Here is a 24,588-nt window from a genome sequence, read left to right on the forward strand (position 1 = left end):
ATCCATCATGCCACGTCCTCGCGGGAACGTTTCGATCGATTCGTGTCCAATAGCGGCGGCCTCTCGGGTGAGAGGCATCTCCAAAAACTCGATTTGTGCGTTATTAACGATCGCCCTTGTCCGCACATTTTTATCTTTTGTCTGCCGGTCTGCCGGTAGACCAAGAGTCTCGTTCCACGCCGCACTGGACGGGACGGCCCAACGGAGAAATTGCCTATTGTCGTCCGCGCGTGTCCGTGTAGATATACACTACACGCGGGCATTTTTGACAGCTCCGGCGCGCGGGATCGATCCGCGCGGCAGAAGATTCGTCGACGTCGCCACCGTGGGCACTTTCTACGCTTACCTGCACTTTTCCCTTTTTCCGCCTCTCTCTCGTCCTCGTCCGACGCGCCGTTGCGGCCGACAAGTCGCTCTCTCGAAAAGCGAGATGGAGCTACGCGAGTCTCGCTTAAGTGCAGGTAGTGTAGGACGAGTACGCATGTATGTATGTATTTACGCAGGGCGACATCTCGCCCGAGCTCGATGCTGCTGGGACCACGCGAAAATGAGAATGATCTCTATATATACGCTTGTCGCGCTCGCTGGCGCGAGACGCCAGTCCTACGCACGCCATGGATTCGATTCGCTCGACGCGGCCAAACCTCGGTCTCCGAACGGACGGCAATTTCCAGCGCTGACGGTAACGCCTCGCTCGCTCGCCTCTCCGCGACGTCGGGACTTTTCGCGCGATCGATCGAATCGTCGCGCCCATGGGCGTCCTCGGGATAATTCTCGGGGGTGGGCAACCGCGCCGCCGCGATCGATAAATAACTTAACCCATTGACACACACCTATGTCGCACACGCCGCGATTCTCTTCCCGGAGGCGGGATTTTCTCGAGAGGACGTAAACGACGATAAGGGGGAAAGAGGAGAGTCGCGATTACTTCCGACGATCGCGCGGCGCGAATTCAATTCGTTTTTCGGGCGCGTTCGATTTCCGACGTGGATACTCGGGCTCGGCGGGCGCGTTCTCCCGGCGCGCGCGGATCGATCGCGAAACTCGACCGATTGGCAACGCCACTGCACACACGCTCCTCGCTCGAAAACAAGGCGTCCGGCCCTTTTCAAGTCCAGTTTAAACGCGAGATCATCGAGTCTGTGGCGATTTTTACCAGGAAATCGGTATGATTTTGCAAAATTCGGTTTTCCAGACGTGAAAGGACACATGTGTTACAGTTCACGCGTCGATCACGTCGCGAGATAAAGAGAAGAGGCAGTTCGGATCGTTTCCGCTTTTTTTTTTTCCGTTTCCGCATTCCCGTCGAGTTTATATCTTGTAATTCCGCGTTTCGCACTTTTCCCGGATACAGAATGGAAACAAAGAGAGAACGTCCGCGATAACGATCTCGGCGTATTGCGTATAGCTGAATATATGATATATCGGACATAATCCGCCCGGAGGATTACGGAGCTTCTGTTTTGCGGCTAGCTTACTCGCTCTCGGAGCATTGTTGGAGGCTGATGCCGTGGCAGGCACGTATAGCATGAACTGCACACGAGCGGCGGCGGCGGTCTATACAGGATACAAATATATCACGAGCGAGCGTTGTACGTTATGCGTACAGCCGGCGGCTTTGGTCACTTGAAAGTCGCGATCGTCCTCTAAGAGTTAAATTTGAAAGAAGCGTGCGCTCTCGCGTGAGGTGATCAGGCCTCGGAGTCCTCCCTCTTTTTGTCGACAGGACTGTACGCAAATAGGACCCCGTGGACACCCCGCAATTATACTTTTTACGCAGGAATAGGATTATAAAGGTTGTTATATTTTATGACATTTTCAGAGAAAATATAATGTGGTATAACAAATTATGTAAAAAGTATATTTTCTTAATATTTCTGTTGTAAAAAATCTGGATTATAATTATATTATTTATTAATATAAAAACTGATGTTTATATACACATATACATTTATGCTAATCATACTAGGTATATAAAAACTATCTAACGATGCTGTAATCAGTCAGTTTTTGTTATGTTTCAAAATTATTATATTAATATACTAACTGTAATTTATTCTATAAATCTACATAAAAACAATTCAAATTGTTCAAATAAAATTTCTTTAGTAGAATTTTCATTATTTTCAATTATACATTAAAATATTCAAATAATTATATGGTGATCATTTTATAAAATATCAAAATGTAAATCATATTTTTGAATAATCCTAATTTCCAAAATCTCAATTCAGTATATACAAAATAACGAAAAATTAATAAAAATTTGATTATAAAATCTAGAAATTTATTAAAAAGTGTAATCAACAAAAACAACAATTTGAAATCCTTATTTTTTTAGTTGTATTTTCAGATTAAAAAAAAAAGATATCTGAATATTGAATTTAAAAAAAAAAACACAAAAAAAGAAATTAAAAGGATTAAGATGTTTTAATTTAGTAAATAATCTGTGAAGATTTAATGTTATATAAATTATAGGTGATAATTATAATTAGACACACTGCAAAGATAATATATTAATATTTTTTCAATAATGATTTAAAAATAAAAAATAATCGATATACACATACATACAATATAAAATAAATATATCGATTCTTGAGCACGTTATCTAATATTAACTTGTAAGTAATAAACAATTATAGTATAATATTTATTAATAATATTAATTAATATTTAATCGACAATTTGTCTGATATATGAAATGAAAAATTGTCATAACTCTTTTACAATTATTACGTTTGATTTATGTATTTATAAAGATTACTTTGCAGATAAAGGTCTCTATCATTTTGAGACCAATTACATAATTTAAATGCAGAATTCTATTATACACAGATGTGCAGGGACATCCGGCGATTTGGATACTGCCCTGCGACACGGTGCTCATGCTTTCTACGATGTCGCGAACTGCGCAGATACGTCATCGAGCGAGAGCGTCGTTCGGTGGAGCGAACGTGGGACACATGCAACTTACATTTTTAGCCCATAAGTTTTCGCGCTCTTTCCGAACGGTCCCCCAGTTTTCAGCAGTGACACACGTGAGCTTGTCGTGACAACGAAAATGATTCGTCGATCGGAGCCGAACGAACATCAGCTTCATGCGTGATTAGGAAGATAATTCAAAGACAGAGAGTAAAAGAGAGAGAGAATAAGAAGGATAGGGAAAGAGATATTCTCGTGGACGCGGCTTAAAGACTGCCAGGTACGATCAGGAGCGAATAGAATTGACCGAGAATCCTTGCGCTTGATGATATAAAGAAATGAATCACATGTGTTGTATATTTTCGTCTGCAGTCTTATAATAAATTTTAGATTAAATACTGTCAGTATAATATTGTCAGTTTAACTTTTCGATTTTATTTTATGAAAGTAAAATAATGAACATCTTGAGCATTTGAGATACTCTTGACTCCCATTCATTTATAGAAGTCTAAATATTCGTAGATATAAAGAAATATTTTCTGTAAGTAAAATATTAGATTTTATTTTTAATTTTGATTTTCTTCATACATGAATTTGATATAGAAAAACTAATGGATCTTTGATAAATTTTTCTTTACTAATACAAAGGAGAAAATTTTTCTGTAAGCTCGTCAAATCGAGTAAAAAAATGCAGCGATAATCGACTATTTTTTCAAAAATTTGTTAATCAGCTGCTTCGTGCGTATGCATACAAATAGATGTTTTATTTATTAATTAAATAATTCCACAATAAAAAAAAGTAATCATTTTGACACAGAATGAAGTTGAATTTCTTCTTTATTAAATAACTACTGATTATTTTTTCCGAATTTAATTCATTTGCGTTCGAAACTTGGCGATTTAAATTAATTTAATTAACTTGTGCAATTAACTTGATGTGTTAGGTAATATCTATAATATATTTTATTATATTTAATATATATTTTATATTAATATAAAATATAAATAAATAGAATTATTAATTAAGTTTCTGTTGTTACACTCGGTACGTATACAGAAATTTTGCCGTTAAAGAATAATTATTTCAATTGAATTAATCGTCGATTAAGTTAATACAAGCTTCGTCGATCACCCTAGGCATGTGTACTTTCCGCAACTGCCGTCCGGGGCGGGGGATACGGCCCTGGCGCTGTAATGCGTCCGTCGTTTAGGTTGAGAACCCCCGGAGTGTTTCCAATCCCGAAGGCGATGTCCAGTGCTGCGTTTCGTCGTCGTCGTGGTGGTCGTTTCTGCGCCGCTCGTGTGTACCCGGTGACTCGGCGATCGCGGCCGCGGCGTCACACGTACGTTCGTCTAGGACGCGAGCATCTCGGCCCGCGCAACTTCACGGCGGAACTATCTTGCGCTTGTACGCGTCGCACGCGGTGTTCGCCTCGGATCACGGATTACGTGCTCGATCCTTAACTAACGTCGTCGTCGTCGTCGACGACGACGTGCGTGCGTTCGTGCGTTCGTACATACGTAGATACGTGCGCGCGCTCTCGGCATCGACGAAGCGAGACCGTCGAGTGTGCGTGCGTGCGTGCGTGTGTGTTGCGAAAGAGGGACGGGAAAAACGGAAGGGCGAAGGGAAAGGAGACGGAGACAATGCGCGCGTAGAGCGTTATAGCGTGCGATGTGTTTGTGCCCGTGATTTATACAAAAAAAAAACAAGGTGCGAAAAGGAAGAAAGGAACGTTGGAGGAGGACGGAAATACTCCGATATAAAGAGCGCGGGAGAAAAAGAGAGAGAGAGAAAGAGAGAGTGAGAGAGACGGAGAGAGAAAGGCAGAAGCGGCGGCGCCGCTTCTTTTCTCGCTTGTCGTTCTCGAGGGAGGGCGGAGGAGAGAGAGTCCTCCGTCTCTCTCTTTCTTCCGAGCGTGTGGTTGCGATCCCTCCGCTTTCCTCCCCTCCCCCCTCCACCACCCTCTTATTCTCTCTCTTCCCCTCGCACTAGTGGCTGGCAGGTAGCGAGGTAGAGGAGGACGAGAGGCGCGCGCGAAGACACCGAGCGAGGCGAGTGAGGCGAGCGAGCGAGGGCGCGCACAACGGCGAGGTAGTGGAGGACGAGAGTGGCGAGGAAGCGGGAAGCGTCGGCGTCGAGACGCCCGGCGACCGACTACCTGCTGACGGTGCCGGTCCGATTAAACGTGTGTGTGTGTGTGTGTGTGCGCGCGCGCGCCCGGTTTGTCACGTTACGTTACTGCTGCTGCTGCTGCCTGGTGTTGTTGCTGCTGTTGACTGGTGGTGTTGACGTTATTGGCATTGGTGGATCGGTGGGCCGCTCGTGTGTGGGGAAAATGGGATACGCGGCGAGCCGTCGGGCCGTTTAACGTGATAGTGTGCGTCGCCTGCTTTGACGGCGGTGGCGACGACGGCGGTTGCAACGACGGCGACGACGACGGCGGTGGCGGCGGCGGCGGTGGCGGCGGCGGCGGCGGTGGTGGTGGTGGCGGTGGCGACGGGGCCCAACGGCGAGAAGCGGTCGGAAAAATGGCGTCCGATAACGAAGCCTCTTGCGCGAGTGACCCAAATTTCGCGGTGATCTGCTCGTTCCTCGGCTGCTTCGGCAAGTCCTGCGGCATCATCTATCCGGACATCGCTCGGCTCCAGGAGATGCTCGAGAACACGCAGGAAGGTGGGTCTCTGCTCCAGTCTCTATACGTCTATCTCTCTCTTTCTCACTCTCTCTAAGCTTGTGTGTACGTGCTCTCGTGCGCGGGAGAGATAGAGAGAAAGAGAGGGAGAGAGAGAGAGAAAGAGAGAGATAGACACGGCCGTGCCGTGTTGTATATGCGCGCGAGACGGCGAGGAGGGGGAGAGAGAGATGGAGCGTGCGAGGTGGTGCGCGGGAGGAAGCGAGAGGGAATGACAGCGACCCGCCCCCGCGAGAGGCCAGTCGTCTAAGCGCGTACTATTAGTTTCTTTCGTACGTCTCCGCTTTGACTCTGCGAGCCTCGTCCGTCCGTCCCTCCGTTGATTCGTTCCGGCGGAGGAGGCAGTCGCTCTCTCGCTTCCTTCGACGAGAGGAGCAAGAACGGCGGACAGCGGGACGGCGACCGGGCGACGGGCGGCCGTCACCGCCGCCGCCACCGCAGCCGCCGTCGCGGCCGCCGCCGCCGCCGCTGCTTTTTGTTTTGGTGTGTGCGAGCGGCTTGGCGGCGTGAGATATCGGTATAGGTAACTACAGGCCGCGTCCCCTCTGCGCGTCCCTCCCCCGCGCGTTCCGCGCGGTTTCGCGCCGACCTGAACGGCCTAATAACACGTTCCCTCCGCGAGGCGTTGCTATTGACAGATACCAGCCGCGAGATACGGGGGTTTCACGTTGTTGTTGTTCCGCCGCGTGCTGCCACCTTGTCAGCTTGTCGGTTACACGCGTTACACGTGATTACGAGTTTACAATTGACGCGCTACGCTGCTCCGCTCCGATTTCTGGGAAACGTCATTGATTGATTCTAAGCGCGTTCAGTGGAATCCGCCGATTGTCTTCTTAACTATAGAATGCGTAAACAAAGCAGTACTCGGCTTTTTGTCACATCATTCGAGTTTCCATTCACGATTTACGCTTTAGGCTCGAGTACGCTTTCTGTAGCACTCCGATTGAATTTAATTTGAAGAAATGTATTTTTTGGAAAATCAAATATTTCTCCACTCTATTTTGGCTTGAATATTATTTTAATAAGTATTGAAGATTTAAATAAATATTATATTTCCCAGGAAGGCTTCCGCATAAATTCATTGTCTATATTGGAGCAGTAAAATCTTGTAATTTCAATCTATTATATACCTTTGTATGTGTATGCACATACACACCAACATGCATACATATATATTATATATATTATCTCTTTTATTTCTTATAAATTTATATTTTTTTCTAGTGTCCCGAGAATTAATAGATCTGCACATCAAGTTGTTGCGAAAAACACGTAAAAGCGTGTCACCAGAAAAGTGGGAAAGGGCGCTAGTCAAGTTTTGCCACACGTACTCTAATCAAGATGGATGGGAACTTGAACGCTTCGGTTACAAGAAAGCTCGCATCGCTGTTAAACTGCGTTTACTTAAAGTATGAGTCGTATGATTTTTTTCTTCTTGTCTACATAGGACCAAATAGTTAATCTATCTTACGTCAAATATATTTATACTTTTTCTATTTTAGGTATTATTGGAAACACAATTTGACTTAAATCAAAAGTTTAAGAATGAAGTAAACAAATTGGCAGCTGACGAGTTGCGTGTGGAACCTTTAGGAAGGGACAAAAGTGGATTAGCGTACTGGTGTCAGTTGGATGAAGAGTGCAACATAAGAGTTTATAGGGAAGATTTAGATGAAGAGAATTGGGAATTAGTAGCTAAGTAAGTCAACTTACATACTTGATTAAATATTAATATGCTAAATTAGTACTTATGTTGTTATTTATCATTGTGCTTTACACTTGTCAATAGTGCATATTATGTTATTCGTAATAGGGACCGAGAGGGTGTTGTTAATCTCATAAGTACCCTGTCAAATGGCGAAATCGGAGCTATACCAATTAATGAGGATAGCAACAGCTTAGAAATCTCTGAGAAACCTATAATTGACACTGGACAAGTGACAACGTCTCCAAGCTTAGAAGACGAAATTGTGCAGGAAAACGGCGTTCACGTCGACGAAGAGATGAAGCAGCTACCAAACGGTAGAAGCGATGAGTTTGAGGATGAACGAGAACACGATCAAGATCAGGATCAGGATCAGGATCAGGATCAAGATCAAGATCGCGTTCAGAATATCACTAATGAAATTGAAAAAGAAGAGGAAGCTGATGAAGAATACATTGACGCGGATGAGGAGGATATGACGAATGATGAAAGTTCCAAACAGATTACGGAGGAAGACGACTCTCAAGAGACGATGCAAACTCCGAGCATAGAATCAAGGTGTACAAATGATTCGTCTTCATTATCGGCCACTAATTTAAAAACGCTAAACATGAAAGTGGACGCAACATCGGAAGATGCGGGCCACAGAGAGGCTACTGAAACGCCCGCTTCCGTGATATCAGAAAGCAGACCGTCAATAACGCATAAACAAATCAGTGTTACGAAAGCTGAAGTCGAAGAATCCGCACCGTTAAAGTCTATAGAAACGCCTGTTATTACTTTATCTCCATTGAAACTGGTGAATATTACGGAATTGAAACAGCCGCCAGAGGAAAAGTTGGCAAGTCCGACGTCTGTTATTGCGCCTTTAAACGCGGCAAAGAAATATGGTGCTCTCGACGAGATGACAGAGTCTGTCATGAAGTCTCTCGAGAAACTGCCTGGCAAAAACACCCTACCTTTCTCATCCACGGATTCCATTCCGGTGGGGCACAGCAAACTATCCGTCAAACCAATCGACCAATTGGCTGCAAATCTTGTGAGGATACAGTCGGAGAAATTGGAGAAGCCAAGTGGACCGAAATCGCTAGAGAAAATAGCAGAATCTCTAGCGAGGTCCAGCGGTATGCTGGGAAATATGGTAAACGGAGAGGATGATAGGCTGCCGCAGGACTTTTGCGCGAGAAATCAATCCGAAAAGTCGACGACGCACAGGAGTCACAGAGGCATAGATTTGTCGACGTCACCGCGTGGTTGGGAAAACGCAAACGAGCAGAACAGACCGGTGGATTTCTCTGGAATCGATCTCTCTAGTCGAAAATTGGGAAAAACAATGGATCTGCCTTCTCCTGGCTATAGGACACAAGATTTCCAGCATCGAGAAATGGATCTGAGCACGAAGAAGGTGAATAAACCGGAAGTATCGAATCTGTCATACGATGCACGCAATGTGATGCTACGTAATCATGTGATGGTGGCTGATTTGAGTAAGAGACAAATGCCGTTCACCGCGTACGAGACGCCATACCATAATACAGCTAGATTACCTGCCAAGGACGAGCACAGATTGCCAAGTTATGCGATACTTTCCGATCCCAGCAAGATCACGACGCTGAGGATGAACAACGCACCGTTGAAACGTCCCCTAGAGGATGACGATGTGCAGCAAGATATGCTGAAGAGGATAAGGGCGGATGTAATTCCAATCAGGGGTTCCATAGACAAGAGACCAATGATGAGTGGCAACTGGCGAGATGAGGTGAGCGAGGCTATCGAGGAGCCTATAATGATGGTTCAAGGCGAGGGATCTGGCAGCGACTGCGACGCAGTGAATCCCATTGTCGGAGAGGCTATAGAGGAACCGACGGCTTTTTTCTACGGCGAGGGTTCCGGCGCGGAGTGCGAGACGGGCAATCCCGGCGACGACGCGCCCACTGACAATAAAGAAAGCAACGAATCAAAAACTGAACCTGACTCAGCTACCACGGCGTTCTCGCAGAATAAGGTTTTAACCGAGGACAAGATATCCACGGGTTCGATACTGTCGAACAAAACCCCTGTAAAATTAAATAGAAACTATCCGCAGTCTAATGTAAGTGTAAACGATAATTATCAAATAGTAGATTCTATGCAAGAGAAGCCAAAGTTCAAACACACGTTAGGCGTCCAGGTAATACCTAAAAGTACAACCGGTCCTGTTAAAAGGTTGTCTAGATGGGACGTGGGAAAACCGGAAGAGAAAAAAGAATGTGACAGCAGTAGCATATCAAACGAAGGAGACATATCACTGAAGAAAAATACAGATGATCACGAGACAACACGTGACAACGTGGAAGAGAAGCTGCTGAATGCGGATGCTGAATCGGTGAAAACTGGATGCGAAAACGCAGGCACCGATGCGGATCAGGGCGTCAAGGTAGATGACCTTGTAAACGCAGGCAGTGAAACCATCGAAGATAGTGTTAAATTGCAAGTGTCCGATGTAAGTTCGGAAAATACAAGTACAATGAAAGAGGAAAGAGACTCTACGCTTCAAGAGCCCGTACAGTGCGACTCGTCGATATCGTCGTGTCAAGCGGACACTTCGCACGAACCCGAATCGTGTACAGATCCTGAACCTATGACAAATTTAACCAATGCGCAAAACCTGTCCGACTCGAGTAGCGTGGTTTCGCGGGAACCAGATACTCCGGAAGTAACGAATAACGAATGCAAGTCAGCAGCTGCATCTCCGCCGAGATTTTTTTTTGGTCCCAATTGCATCTCGTACACTTCGAAATCCGATGAATTGGGATCTCAGGCGGAGCAAAGCCTCGCCACGTCTGTGAACGATAAAACGGACACTGTGCAATATGAATGCGTGTCTTCGTCGAAGTCAGCGGATGATACAGCTTATTCGTACAAGACGGAAGATTTTGACTTGACGCAAACAAATAATAATTCGTTGAAATCGGATCTGTTTACTTCGGAGTCCGATAGCGTTTTATGCGGAAATAATAGTAAAGACGTAGAAAAAGTTGAAGCATCAAGTAACACGTGGGATCAAACGAAGGAAGAAGCTTCGATGCCCAATAGCTCGATAGATACAAACAGTGTTACCGAGTATAACGCTAATTCACCTCTCGCCGAAGTTATAGAAGCGAACAAAGAATCAAGTGTGCAAGAATCTGTTTGTGCTGATAAGGAAGTGGAAGAGGATGTCTGCTTAAAATTGCGTACAAGCCCTATGTCGGAGATAACTGGAAATGAAAGTATTAATGACATAAGTATGACTGAAGAAGATTCAATTAAAGTCAGTTCGAACAGCGAGCCCGATGTTCAAGCAGAAGGATGTGAGCTTGTCGAACCACCGCAATGCGATCAGTCTACCGAGTCTAAGAACCTTGTAAGTACAGAGACTCAAGAAGATTCTTTTAAAGGATCGAACGATGTCACATCGCAACTATTGGATGATAAAGAGAATAGAGATGAAAAACCATTAGCCGATAGCTCTAAAAGCGAAAACGACTATCAGTCGGATAGTACAAATGCCTTCAAGGAAGAGCAAAGCAGAATTGAATCCGAGACAACGGCGCATTCGTCTTTATCGCCACTTACGCAAAATTCGCAAGCAGAGCTGGCCGATCTCAGAGAATTCGAGGACGTTAACAACTCGAATGAACCATTGGATTCTACGAATGCGATGGAATCTGCGAATTACCAAGAAGTAAACAGGCTCGAGAAAATCGATTTGGACTCCATCGGAGAGAGTTGCGACAAGCAGAGTGACAAGAATGACAATTTCTCCGAAATCGATGGTCAGGAAGATCATTCGACCGACACGGACAACGAGAAGATGAAAGGTCTAGCCGGTTCCGACGCTGATTCGTTGTGCGTTAACTATGACAAGAATAGCGAAAGAACTGATGCGTTATCGGACGTAGGAACCCATGATGATGGATCAGGTGATTCTGAAGGAATTAAAGACAAAGGATTGAATGATGTGCAAGTTAACGATACTGTGTTCGGTATAGATTCCGAAACACATCTTCCCGAAAATTCTGCGGCGACTAGTTCGGAGTCTGTTCGAGAAAGTGATAAACACGATGTAGTTCCTACTATAAGCAGTTCAGACGATGCCTCTGCACAAGACTCTTCATCACAGGGGAGTGAACCTGTGCGAATAGATGATGAAAAAGTTGAAAACACTTCGTCTGATACTGATAAGCCTTCTACATTCAACATTTCGCCTGTCCCGGTGCCTGAAACGAATATCTTTGAACAGTCTAAATCCGATATTGTCGAAACCGTGAAAGAAACGAGCTCATCTAATTTGATTCAGTCTACAAGCGAGTACGACAATGCTTCTGAAAATCTCAGTTCTTGCGTTGATCAAAGTTCGAATGGTGAGATGGTTATAGATGATCGTGTATCTGAGTCGAATGAATCGTTTAAAGAAGCTGAGGAAATTGCAACGACCCGAGAGAACAAACAACCAGAAGATACAATGCCAAAAGTAGAAGATACAGTGCAAGAAGTATCAACAGAATTCGAGAAAAAAGCACCAGTTCTTACGAGTATTGAACATGAACCTTGTCAATTCGAAGCTGACTTAACAGTAACGGAAACTGAAATCTTAGAGAAAGAAAAATCTGAAGTCGATACAGAGAGCAAAATCGATTACGATCTTGAAGAGCTGACCGCAAAAGATGAGAGTGAAATTTGTAACATCGATAAACAAGATACAACGATTGCGGAGGATGTGTGTAAAATTAATAAAATTGAAGAAGTTGCCGAAAGCGTGGAAAAATCAGAGACAGATACAACAGCTATAACTATTGAACAATTGGAAGCAAACACTGTAGATGTAATTTCTCAGGAATCACAAGTGAAGGTAGTGAATGTTAACAAGCAGTCACTAGTTGCGAATTATGATAGCGATTCCAATGATAATGGTAGCGATGATGTTTTCGAATCTGATGCAATGCAAATAAGCGATTCTAAGGACTATACTGTCGCCCTGACAGAGCAAAAGACGGATGAAGAGCAGTACGTAAAATCGCCTGTCAAAGAAGAGGATGTCGACAGTACAAATTTAGTCTCTGATGTGCCTCAAGAACCAGCGTCTGTCGAGCAACAGTTAAAACCTTTAGAAACGAAACTTGATGAAGTATTAAATCAAGATGCAACTGTAGTCATAGACGAAGACATTAAAATTAAAGAACAAGATCATGCCGACGAAACGCAAATTGAATCTGCTTACAATAACATTGAATATCGTTCGAATGACCAATCAACAATGCCTTTAAATAAGGATGATCTTGAAGAAGAAACGGATGTTCAGGATATTTCTGCTACTGATGATTCCAAAATATCAGAAATGTCAGAAGCGACGAAGCTTACAATAGCTCCGATCACGACTGAGAAGTTAACCGAATCTCTTCAGAACAAGAATTTAGAGATGACTGGCAGCGATAGCGAGAAAAGTAGGGAATACCTCAATAATTCGATTGATAACGTGAAGACATTGCAAGACAGTGTAGAAGATTCTTTTGAGACAACGGAAAAGGCAGATGGTTTAACATCCGAAAATGTTTGTGATTTTAGCGAAAGCGACGCGAATAAAACCGCAAAGATATCGCACGATACTCGAGAGAGCACGGAATTTAACGCTACGGACAATCAACAAGTGACTGATGTATTTCATACAACAGAGCAAGCGAAAAATGTGGACGAGAAATTGAATGTTAATTTGGATACCGATAATATCGCGAAGTCAAAAAATGTAAACGAACTCATTACTGAGGAACTGCCTATTCCGTGTAAAAGATTCAAAGAAGATCTCGCCGAACATAGTAATGAAGACAATAAATGGGACGTGAAGTCGCAAGAGGAATGTTTAACTAAACCGTTCGCGGAAGAGGTGAATTTACCACCGATTCAAGCAGAATCGGATGTTATGCTAACGAAACTGGATAATACTTTAGATACGGATAAATCACACACATGGAAAGCTGAGGGCGCGAGTTTAGAGGGGAGCGTGTCTTCGGATGCCTTGTATTATTCGAATTCGATGTCCGCGAAGGTGGACAATGTTAATAGCTTGGACAGCTGCAACAATCAAAATGAGCCTTTTAGTGTAGACATGAATGTAAATAAGATTACGGAGAACTTTGATAGGACTGCGCCTTCAGATGCGAATGATGAATCGATGACTGAATTTTCCGCTCAGGAGATTATTTCAGAAATTGATACTGTAAAATCTGATCCAAAGAAAGAAGCCAGCAAGAGGCTGAACGATGCCTCGGACATAGAAGATGTTCCTCCGTTAAAGTCTAAACCTCCGTATATGGAAACCGATGACAAGACATTGGAAAGTTTAACAGATTCCGATATGCAGACGCCTAAGATTTTAGATACGTCCGACGTGGCCGAAAAATTGAGGCCACAAATTGAGGAGGAAACGATAGCATCAACGATCTCCACAACGCAATTGTTTCAAAATGACTTTGATACGGTGAATGACTCCGCGGCTATCGCGTCGACAGAGGATCCGAAGAAGGTCGATTTGATAGAAACTGCGGAGAAGAAAGAGTCTTCGGAAATTCAGGACATCGAGATGAATATTTCCGCAGCTTCTGATGACTCGACAGGCGTGGACAACGAAAGTGTTTTTAACGTACCGCCAGAAGAGGCAGATCCTTTAGCGTGCACCGATGACGACACTTTGAGAAATATCACCGAGGATGCGTCTGACGCTTCTAAGATAAGTATTCGCGTAAAGCCGACAACCGATTTGGCTTACGAGGGATGGAAATTGGATAGCACTACGGAACCGCCAAAAGTCTCGCGAAAGCGGCGAAACAGCGCTCATGAATCGAATTCCGAGGACGGGGCAGCGAAGCAAGAAGACGACGAGATGATGGGTGGCAAAAGGATGAAGTTACGCGCGAAGAAACGTATGCCTGATAAGGAATTACGAAAGTCCATCGAGAAAAGTCGTGGAGTAGCGAGCTCCGAGGACGAGGCTGTGAAATGTGGTCCTGAGAATGCAGCGGAGCACGCGAATAAAGACGGCATCGACGATGATCCGAACATGACGCAAGCAATGGCGATCGACAAAAAGATCAGAGGTCGTCCTAGGGGTAGAAGGAGGCGTGGTTTCCGGGGTGGTGGGCGTCAGAATCGGCCAAAACTCACAGAATTCCAGGGCGATCAGGCATCGCCTGGTGCTCATCCTGATGGAACGCCTAACGATGCTTTAAATACAGCGCAGAAGAAACGGAAAAAACGTAAGTATATACGTATGGTGATCACGCGTGAGATACGTAATAGAGTGAAAGCCTATTGATTGAAAAAAATTTTTTTTTATAGGAAAAATGGTCTTGGGCTTAGAAATAGGTAGAGATATCTCGTTGGAGACGGAAGGACCAGTGACAGGACAGGATGAGATGCCAGTCAGGCAGTCAAGGAGAATAGCGCAGTTGAAAATAAAAGAGCAAGCAGACAGGCGTAGAATCGAGGAGGAAACTATGCGTGAGATAGAAGACAAAAAGGAATCAGAGAAGAAAAAGAGAAAGAAGCAAAAGGTACGTAATCAAACATTGTTATGTTAAACGCATAAAAAATTGTATATATGTATACACAACATACATATTGTAACAAAAATATACATATATATATATGTATGTTTGTTACATATATGTATATAAAAAAAATATATATATATATATATATATACATATGTATAATAAAATAAAATAAAATATATATACATATATGTATATATGTAATCATAATTAATATAAATAATTGTTTGTGTCGTGTAGCCGGAAAGCGAGGAGGAGGAAGTTATAATAAAGGAAATTGAAAAGGAGAAGAAATCCAAGAAGAAACGTCGAAAGAGGAAGAAAAAGAAAATGCTTGCCAAATTTAACGAAGCGAATCCATGGCAGAGCTCATCTGGGTCTAGCAGTGACGAAGAGAACGAGAATGAGGATGAGGAAGACGAAGACGAAGAAATGGAGAGCGAGGGATCCTTGCTGTTTAAAAGTGATCATGAATTTTCTCCGGAGAGCGATCTCGAGAAGGATCAAGAATCTGAGCCATTAAGACGTGCTAGAACAGCGCAAAAAGGTAAGCTTTTTGCTAAAGAGGGATTTAATGGGGCTCTTATTCGACCATTGTATTATATATTTATCTTTCATTAGCCCAAAGTGATGAAGTCGAGGAAGCTGAGGATGAATATGCCTGTCAGAAATGTAGCAAGGCCGATCATCCCGAATGGATTCTTCTTTGCGATTCTTGTGATAAAGGTTGGCACTGCTCGTGCCTTAGGCCAGCTCTTATGCTTATACCCGAAGGCGACTGGTTTTGCCCACCGTGCCAACATGTAAGTTTATCTTTGTATAGTTTTTATAAATTGTCGACACACATAAATATCGCACACTTTCCGCATGATTTCATAGCCGATTGCGATAGTATATGTATAAATGTAATTATAAAATTATCTTTTAAGACTTTATTGGTGACCAAATTACGGGAGACTCTAAAAACACTGGATCAGTTTACAAAAAGACACGAGAATGAAGTACTACGGAAGAAGCGATTGGCTTTTGTCGGCATAAGTCTGGATAATGTACTTCATAAAGGTGAAGGGCATGGGTCGAAAGCATCCAGTCAAGAATCAGACAACGGTGAATGTCATATATTTTATATTATAGTTTTATGTTTTTAAAAATACTGCGATATTGTGTTAAATAATAATGATCGTGTATCGTTTTGCATAGTATACGCGATATTAATCTGTTTTTGCAGAATCTTCAGAATCTTCTTCATCGACCTCCAGTTCCGAAACATCGAGTAGCGAGGAAAGCGAGCCAGTTTATCAATTACGAGAACGTCGGTGCGCCAGCACGTACAAGTTTAATGAATATGATGATATGATTAATGCCGCAATTCAGGATGAAGTTGAAGCGGTTCAAGGTGCCGGCAATCAGGGAAGAGGCAAGGACATTGCAACGATAGTCAACGCGGAAAAAGAAGAAGCACAGGTAGAAATAATTAAATAGATATGTAAAATATACGAGAAAGTAATATGTATTATCAGGCATAATCAGTGAACTTTATAATTTACTGAAACGCTTATAAGGGGGAATTCTGCTTGATTAAGTTGAGAGAGATAGTTTCATGAAGATTTTTTTCCAATCTTACATGTACTATCTGAGTTGAAAAATATATAAGACTTGTTCGTGTTGCTTGAAATTTCAAAAAATTTTTGCACTAAAAGCAAGAATTGTATATGTATACATGTTTTTATTTATTTATTCGGACGTTGCCCGAAAGAAAGTGAAAACTTTAAATGCAAAAAATGCAAGCAATGCAAACAGACAATAGCTAACAAGATAAAAGAACGTAGTATATTAGAGAAACAAAGAGCACTATCTTCTGCTAGACACGCTCTTTATCTTGTTAGATATCGCCGATTTGACTGTTTTTATGTGGTAAGAGTTCCAGTTAAGCCTGAGGCATACAATGCGATTTCTCGTATTAGAATTGCATGCGAATGCAAAATATAATACGGAAATAATAATCACATTTCTTTGTTTTACAGGCTGAAGCGTTAAAGATGACGCAATTAGAAGAGGACAAGGACGATGTGGAATCAAAGCCGGAAAAAGAAAGTGACGAGGAATTTAAGATTGACAATGAAGATGCGATCGATGAATTAGAAGAGGAACAAAATATGGTTGTTAGGAAATTGCTATCACGTAAGAAACATCGAAAGCTGAACAGCCTCGATATAAGCAGTGAAGACGATCCGGATAGTGACGAAGATTTCAAGGGTACGAGCTCTGACGAAGAGGAGGACTTTGATGATCATATCACATCATCCGATGACAGTTTTGCTGATAAACGACGTGGTAGAAAAGGCGATTCGCGCCCTGTTAGGAGATCTACCAGGGCGCGCATGACTAGGGCCTATGATGAAGATTTTAGTAAGTTTTGACATTATTTGTACTCTTTTAATATCTCTGTGTGAGCATGTGTATGCATACGTGCGTATGTGCTCGTGCGCGTGTATGCGTGTGTGTATGTGTCTTTTCTATGTATTTATTAATTTATATTTTATTTCTGAAACCGATTACAATCACTTCATTTTTTTTCACTTAAAATCTTCAATTAATTTTTTATAAACTGAAGTATTAAGGGATGAAATGAAAGTCGAGATTAAATTTGGAATCTACATTATATTGATTGCTTTTACATGAATCTATACGTCATCCCAATGTTTTTTGTACAACCATCTTGTATAAATTTTATCAAAAAATAATTATTAAATTTTTATTTGAAAATTTTTAATTATCTGTCAAACAAGATTATTATTTAATTTACAGGATTATTATTTTTAACTTAAATAATTATAAAAATTGATTATACAAAATTTTTAAAATATTGTAATTTATGTCTAAGTTATGTCTTATTTGAGTTAAATAATAATAAGTGACACTAAACTGATATACGAATAACACAAATAAGTAAAGAAAATATCTTGTTTACGTGTAAGGTGAATTTTTACTGTTTAAGAGAATTCTGGATTGACGGGAATTTTTTTTTATCGACAAGGTTTAAATTTTTTTCGCTTAGCTTTTATAAAGAATTGCAAACACTTTTATAGTACAATATTCCTTTAAAATACATTTATGAATAAATCGCGGGACACTCAGCTTAAGGTAGTACAGAATAATCAGAATTTTTTGAAATTAAAATTATACATTGTACTATAGAAGACGTTAATATGCTTGTGCAATTACAATAAGATTGAGCCATTTTAATACTGAGATATCTATAAGCAATTAAAAACTGTACTTTTTGTACATGTTGCTTATATATTCTTGAAAATGTCGTGTTTTTATTTTATATAGTCTAAATTAGCAGTGATGTATTAATAAAACGAGTATGGGATGGAGGAAACATGAAACAGCTGTTGTCAAAAATTGTCATAATTTTTTATCGTTTTATTTTGTCGTTATTTTTTATCGTTTTAGTTTAGAAAAACGTAGATGTGAAAAGATTGCAATTTTCAATTTTGTTTGGCATACGGAGGCGATTGGAAGAGGCGGTCAGTTAGTCAAGCTGCATTATAATCTTCTATCTGTTTTTCAGTTAGTCGAGTTGCAATATAGTCTTCTGTTTGTATTCAGTATTTTTTTGCAAAGTTTTCTCTCACTAGCGGGAGTGGGAGTATTGCCACCGAGCGCGCGATGAGACCTAACTTTTGAATGATATTATCGCGAGTGTATTACTTTAAGAAATTAAAAAAAAAATCGAAAAGTTATACATGTATTATAATTTTTTAATTTTTTTAATTTTATAAAACAAATTTGAAGAAAATTTGAATCTGTAATGTTGTTACAATCTGTAATTGTAATTCTCGTTAATCTTCTATTTTTGTTAGGATTCTTTTAATAGTATTTCTGTGTAAATTTATATATATGTCGCGTTCTGCAAACTGAGTGTTAGTCGTACTTGAGTTAGTTATACTTTTTAATATTCAATTACAATTTTTAATTAAAACTTAAAAAAGTTATTTAAATATTTGTTTAAAATATTGTTTAAATATTGTTTGTTCTTTTCAGTTAATGATGACAGTGACGACAGTGATCGACCAAAGAAAAAAAAATCGCGATCCATGTGGGGCGATTCGGATAGCGAAGACAGCGATAACTCGTGGAGGCAGAGGAAGAAAAAGTGCGAAATGCATAATATTAAAGATATATTAAGAACATTATTGTATGGGAAAATATTTAAAATGTTATTTGTAAAAATTATTATAGGAGCAGAACAATATCGACAACCAGAGTCAGGACAATACCTAAAACAAAGGGCAAGAAGAAAAAAAAGAGAAAACGTATAATAGAATCTGATAATCAAAGCGAGAACGACGAAGATGATGAACCGAAAACTGAAGGACAATGTGAACCTAATTTACAAGACTTCAATACCACTATAAATGAGATGTTGGATGTGAATAAACAGGAGAATTTTGAAACTTCTCCAGGCGAAGGCAATGTTGAAATAAAAGATGAGAGATTACAAGAGGAAGCAGTAACAGTAGCAGGAGCAGCAGTATCTTCAGACATCCCGATTTCACAGATTCAGCAGCCGTCAGAAATTGTGCCGATCCAGAAAATCAAAAAGGTAAGAGTACATTTTAATTAATTATTAAGATGTGATAATAAATATTATTATTTTTTTAGGATGTTGTGCCTAAACCGAAAAAAGCTCCTGCTATTAGACGAAAAGTATGTATATTGTCTATCTTTATTTAATAATTGATTATGAGTGTTTTATTTTCGATAATAATTTTATTACATTTTTTTTTACAGATTATTTATGGCGGACTTCCAGATGAAAACAAAAAAGAAGAGGAGGAAATATTAAGTAGACGGACTCGAGGACGAAAGATCAATTATCGAGAAGAAATGGCGTCAGATAGCGAGGAGGTGAATGATGATTTTAATTTTAACTTGTTTAATACACATGAAATTATCACGTGTATTAAGATCTTAATATTTTACAGGAGCTGAAAAAAGCGTTAATGATGAGAAAAGCTGGCGAAAGCGAAGATGAGTTTGTGATGAACGAGGCTGATGATATAAATGATGATGGGGATAAGGATTCTGATTCAGGTAATATAATATTTTTATATCTTATAAGATTCTGAAATTTATTATACACGAATAAGCAGAAGCAATTTTTCATATTAAAACTAAAAATAAATTAAATATTTATACATTTATTAACAAATATTGAAGATTATTTGATTTGAAAAAGAAAGATTTAATGCACATTTCTAACTCATTTTATTCACAAGAGATTATTTCTTATTAAATTTATTAAAATTATTAATTTACTAAATATTTCGTATAATGTATAAATATAAAAATAATAACGGCTGTGTATTTATATAGATATTGATTAAATGTTTTAGGAGATGTTTATATTCCTAAGAAGGATTCCTTAAAATTTAAGAACAAGTCACCGAAGACGAAGAAATCACGTAACGGTAAGAGCCCTGGAGCAAAACGTAAATCGTTATCTGATGATTTACCGAAGCAAAGAAAAAAACCTGGACCAAAGCCGGGAAGCAAGAACAGAGGACGCAAGCAAAAGTTGAAGGATGACATGGATGGTGATATGATTGGCGCAGTTATGGATAATCCTATTGGTGATATAGCATCTAAAATGGATGAGAATCTTCCAGATAACGTTGGACTGACAGGCACGACGATGTCAGTAGCAAGTTCATTTACCGGAGACGTTCCTGAAGGATCACTGACGGGTCTTGGTGCCGGAGAACTGGCTGATCTAGACGATGAACAGCTTGAGCAGATGATGATGGATGAGGAGTACGGACGGCGGCAGCTGGAACTCGCGGCAATTGAAATAGCGAAGAAGAAGAAAAAGGAGGAACGGGAAGCAAAGAAGCTGGAGAAAGCGCGTTTGAAGGCCCTGGAGATATTGGCGGCGGAGAGGCAAAGGGATCCCAACGCACCTGAAGGAACGGACGGCGAGGTGCCCAAGAAAAAGAAGCGTGGACGTCGCAGCAAGGCCGAGATACTCGCTGAACAGATGCGCAGGGATGGCGCGTCGAATCTGGGCATCGCGCCGACGGGGGCCATCGGTGGAATTGGCACGCCGGATGGCATGAGTAATATGTCACACAACATGAGTCCTGCCTTATCTACGGGTCTAACGCCGGAAACTGACAGGAGCGTCGAAGGACACATGCCTCTTATGACTGGACCGGATGGACAGCTTTTCAATCCGGATGGCACGCCCGTGAGGCCAAAACGACGAGGTCGCGGCAAGGGTAAGAAGACTCTCGCATTGGAGGCGGCTAGAGCAGCGGAAGCGGCGGCTAAGGTCGCGGCCGAGACCGGTTTGATCGGCATGGGTACTGACTCGAACTCAGACATGAAACAGAACGATATACCGAACATTCTTCCTACGCCAGGTAGCAGTACGTCTGGTTCGGCGCCCTCCACACCACCAGCGAGCGTGTCGACACCGGGCCCTCCGTCGACGCAGCCGTCGAATTCGCAGCCGATTTATCCATCATTACCACCCGGTCAACAGTCTTCCGTTATCACAAGGATGCTTCAGTCCCAACCGGTATCCAGCACTCCGCAGTCATTCACCGCGGCGGCAGCCGCGATGGGTCACAAGTATTTCGGCGGACCCAACGCCGGTGGACAGATGATGGGCGGTCCGCGAACGGGATACGAGATGCAACCACGTGCCAGGATCCCGTCTCCTTACAGGCAGGCGGGTCAATCGTCCATGCCACCGCATTTCGCCGCGGTCAGATCGGGCACGCCACCGATGCGTATGCGAGTACCCGGACCGCAGATGTATCACACGCCACACCATCCAATGGACCCGTCCCCATCGGGCGGCGGACCGATCTCCATTAGCAATCGGGACCGCAGCTCGCCCTTGACGCCCGGCGGACCGGCGATGATTCCACCGTCGGCCGGCAGTCCATTGGCCAAGGGCGGCCCAACGCCGCCACCGCCACCCCCACCATACGTGCGGGGTGGTCCGCCGATGGCTAGGTTTGCCGAGAATCCTATGGGACCTAGGCATCAGATGCCGCCATTTACCAATGCCTCGCCTGTTAATCACAACATGCAGCAACCTTCACCACCCCCCAATCGACCACCCGGTAATTTTTCACCGTATCATCCTCCTCCACCTCCCAATTATCACTACGGTGCCTATCCGCCGCCTCCGCCAATGTCCACGGCGGATGACGCAGCTGCCTACCAGAGTTCGCCGTATACTTCAGAGCATTTCTCGTCGCCGGCAGACAACCAACCACCGATTCAAGGACCGCCACCGCCTCAGGCGCCGCCGCCGCAGCAATCGCATCCGAATGATGAAGATCACGGCACCGGCGAATTTGGCGGGCTGGTATCTTACTTCAGTAGCCAGAGAGAGGACGATCTTGATTCGTAGCATGAGTGAGAGCTTGGCCAACCCTGAATTATTAGGTAGGGGGAGCGTGCCCAGGTAAGACCGCAACTTTTGCTACAGAGGGAAAAGTGGTAGCGCAAACGCACGAATCTCGGATGATTTAATTTTTCGAGGACATTAGTGCGTATGTCAAGTGGAAAATAAATCTGTTAGAGTCTTCCTCTTCGACCTCTAAAGCAAACAGTTGTCCCGTAGTCCTTGCACTTCTTATGCCGTCGGAGGCAAATCTAAGGTTGGCCAAGTGTAGAGCGAGCGAACGATGAATCATTGTGACAGGGCGGAGCCTATTTTTTAAGAGTTGTAAGTTTTTCTGTAATTAGTTTTCAGTTTCATTGGATTTGTATACAACGGTGTACAACCGCAAAACTAACTCTAACCCTAGTGAAGACGTAGCGGTTCGTTTCTTTTGGGCAAATAACGAGACGAAAGATCTGACCAAAACCATTTTTCATTATTCGTTATAATCCGTCGATGAAAATTCAAGCGAGGTTAAGTTTTTTCCAGAAAGTTTTAAGACGAGAATGTGATATTCATTCTCCGCGACGTGGTAGAGTGTCCTGTGGAAGGAAAAAACGAGAAATTGATCTTTAATAATGACGAATAAGGAATAAAAATTATCGAGTGGTTTTGAACGACGCATCGTTATTAATGTGTACATATTGTAAATATCCCGTAAGTCCTTTAGAGTATGTATTACATGTATTATATATACACACAACACATGCAGTCATGCAGAATACTACAAAAATTATTAGTGCGGAAGGGGCACAAATGTAATATTTAAATTTAATTCAAAAGAATGACATCTGCATATTATAAATTAACAAAATGGTGTGAAAACTATTATACTATAATTATTTATAAAGAAAAAGATTAAGAATTTATGATAGGCAGTATATTGTATTTTACAAATTTTACTTGATAATTCTATGAGAAACCATTAAATATAGTTATATATTGGAGAACAGGAGGCTGCTTTAACTGTATCCTATATGAAAAATAAACAGAATGGATTTTAACAAAACCAGCAGTTAGCGTAATTGGCGATGCATGGGTAAATTTTATTATATCATGGCATGCAGTTGTTTACATATTCCTACATCTATATGATTTTGATTTATTCAGACATGTGCAAATTTTGTATAATATGTCGCGTCGTCCTTCAAATAGGAAAAAAAAATAGAAATATATATATGTATGTATATATATATATATATATATGATACATATATATGTTATTATATATAATTATATTATGAAGTAAAATAATTTTTGGTATAATTTTGATTTCAAAATAGTCTGCATTGTCCGTGCGTATGGTGCGAAGGATAACGCTGTCTCGTTCGGACACTACCTGAAGAAGTTTCTTTCTGCACTCTTAATTTGCCACTATCTACATTCTTGTCTATTGTCATGTTCATATTAGCTGTTGTATGTGCTCCGAGATCTGGATTTCGTCCAACGTAAAAATCACTTTCCCTGAAGTGAGCACGATATGGGTAAAACAATATATTATAAATATTCGAGGTTAGTATAAATTCGAGGAAGTATTTTGAAGAGATGACTATTAAAAATTTGGATTGATTTAATTAACGTTAACTAATTTTAATGTTAGTTAATTCTGATTCTCTTCTTAATGGCAAAAGAAGATACATAATTAGTTAAAATTAATTTGATGTATATTCATTTTTTATATTACGCGAGTGATTGTATTAGCGTCAAGTATGAGAAGTGAATATTGATTAAATTAATCTGGAGTGTAGAAAGGAAATCGCAATAGATCGGGATGTCCGCTGGACAGACGCAATTACACTGGTAGCTGGTGGCTTCGCGTTTCACGAAGTTTAAATTTTTCAGTTTTTCAAATCTTATGGATGATCATGACAGCCTCCTGCTCTTTGAAGTTAAGGCCGTTAGTGGCCGCATGCGACGGAAGAAGAAATCATGTATCTGTTTAGTTATCACACGTACATGCATACCTAATATAAATAGAAGCTATATGAATAAACAAGAAAAGGATATTACATTATCTTAGGATTAGCTTGCTTGGGAGAGTTTCCTTTACTACGTTGAACATTTTGCGAAACCGAATCGAACGGTTATACACATATACACGTATGAAAACACCTACAGACATGTACACAGACTCTACATGCCGTAATAATGTAATAGAGGGGTTTACTACCACTAATTTTATTATTTTTACACCTATTACGATGTATATCGATTGTGCGCAGTTCG

General features: G+C 41.6%; 1 protein-coding gene and 1 long non-coding RNA gene across 4 annotated transcripts; both read left to right on the forward strand.

Annotated features, from left to right (window-relative positions):
- The first annotated feature begins 5,425 nt into the window (after positions 1 to 5,425).
- On the forward strand, positions 5,426 to 23,157 carry LOC105458939. 3 transcript variants are annotated; one of them, XM_011704572.1, is made up of 16 exons: positions 5,426 to 5,602; positions 6,846 to 7,030; positions 7,124 to 7,320; positions 7,435 to 14,597; positions 14,680 to 14,894; positions 15,135 to 15,441; positions 15,516 to 15,697; positions 15,824 to 16,001; positions 16,123 to 16,358; positions 16,919 to 17,303; positions 18,945 to 19,056; positions 19,143 to 19,506; positions 19,566 to 19,610; positions 19,695 to 19,811; positions 19,889 to 19,997; positions 20,300 to 23,157. In XM_011704572.1, the coding sequence occupies exons 1-16, from the start codon at positions 5,458 to 5,460 to the stop codon at positions 22,327 to 22,329; spliced, it is 11,970 nt and encodes a 3,989-aa protein (XP_011702874.1). In that variant the 5' UTR covers positions 5,426 to 5,457; the 3' UTR covers positions 22,330 to 23,157. The 3 variants fall into 3 exon arrangements, with proteins under 3 accessions (XP_011702874.1, XP_011702882.1, XP_011702892.1); XM_011704580.1 differs by lacking the exon at positions 5,426 to 5,602 and adding an exon at positions 6,451 to 6,469; XM_011704590.1 differs by lacking the exon at positions 5,426 to 5,602 and adding an exon at positions 6,468 to 6,541.
- Positions 23,158 to 23,798: 641 nt separating this feature from the next.
- On the forward strand, positions 23,799 to 24,376 carry LOC105458936. Its single transcript, XR_975599.1, has 2 exons — positions 23,799 to 23,874; positions 24,205 to 24,376. It is a non-coding gene; the product is annotated as an uncharacterized LOC105458936 (long non-coding RNA).
- The last annotated feature ends 212 nt before the right edge of the window (positions 24,377 to 24,588 follow it).

This window comes from Wasmannia auropunctata, unplaced genomic scaffold, assembly GCF_000956235.1.
Source record: "Wasmannia auropunctata unplaced genomic scaffold, wasmannia.A_1.0 LD336101.1, whole genome shotgun sequence".
Lineage (NCBI taxonomy): Eukaryota > Metazoa > Arthropoda > Insecta > Hymenoptera > Formicidae > Wasmannia > Wasmannia auropunctata.

Bases quoted from the DNA above. Each gene is read 5' to 3' on its own strand.
- LOC105458939 (XM_011704572.1), top strand. From the start codon at position 5,458: ATGGCGTCCGATAACGAAGCCTCTTGCGCGAGTGACCCAAATTTCGCG. The intron at 7,321-7,434 runs GTAAGTCAACTT...TATTCGTAATAG, and splicing joins AATTGGGAATTAGTAGCTAA to GGACCGAGAGGGTGTTGTTA. The intron at 19,611-19,694 runs GTATGTATATTG...TTTTTTTTACAG, and splicing joins CTCCTGCTATTAGACGAAAA to ATTATTTATGGCGGACTTCC.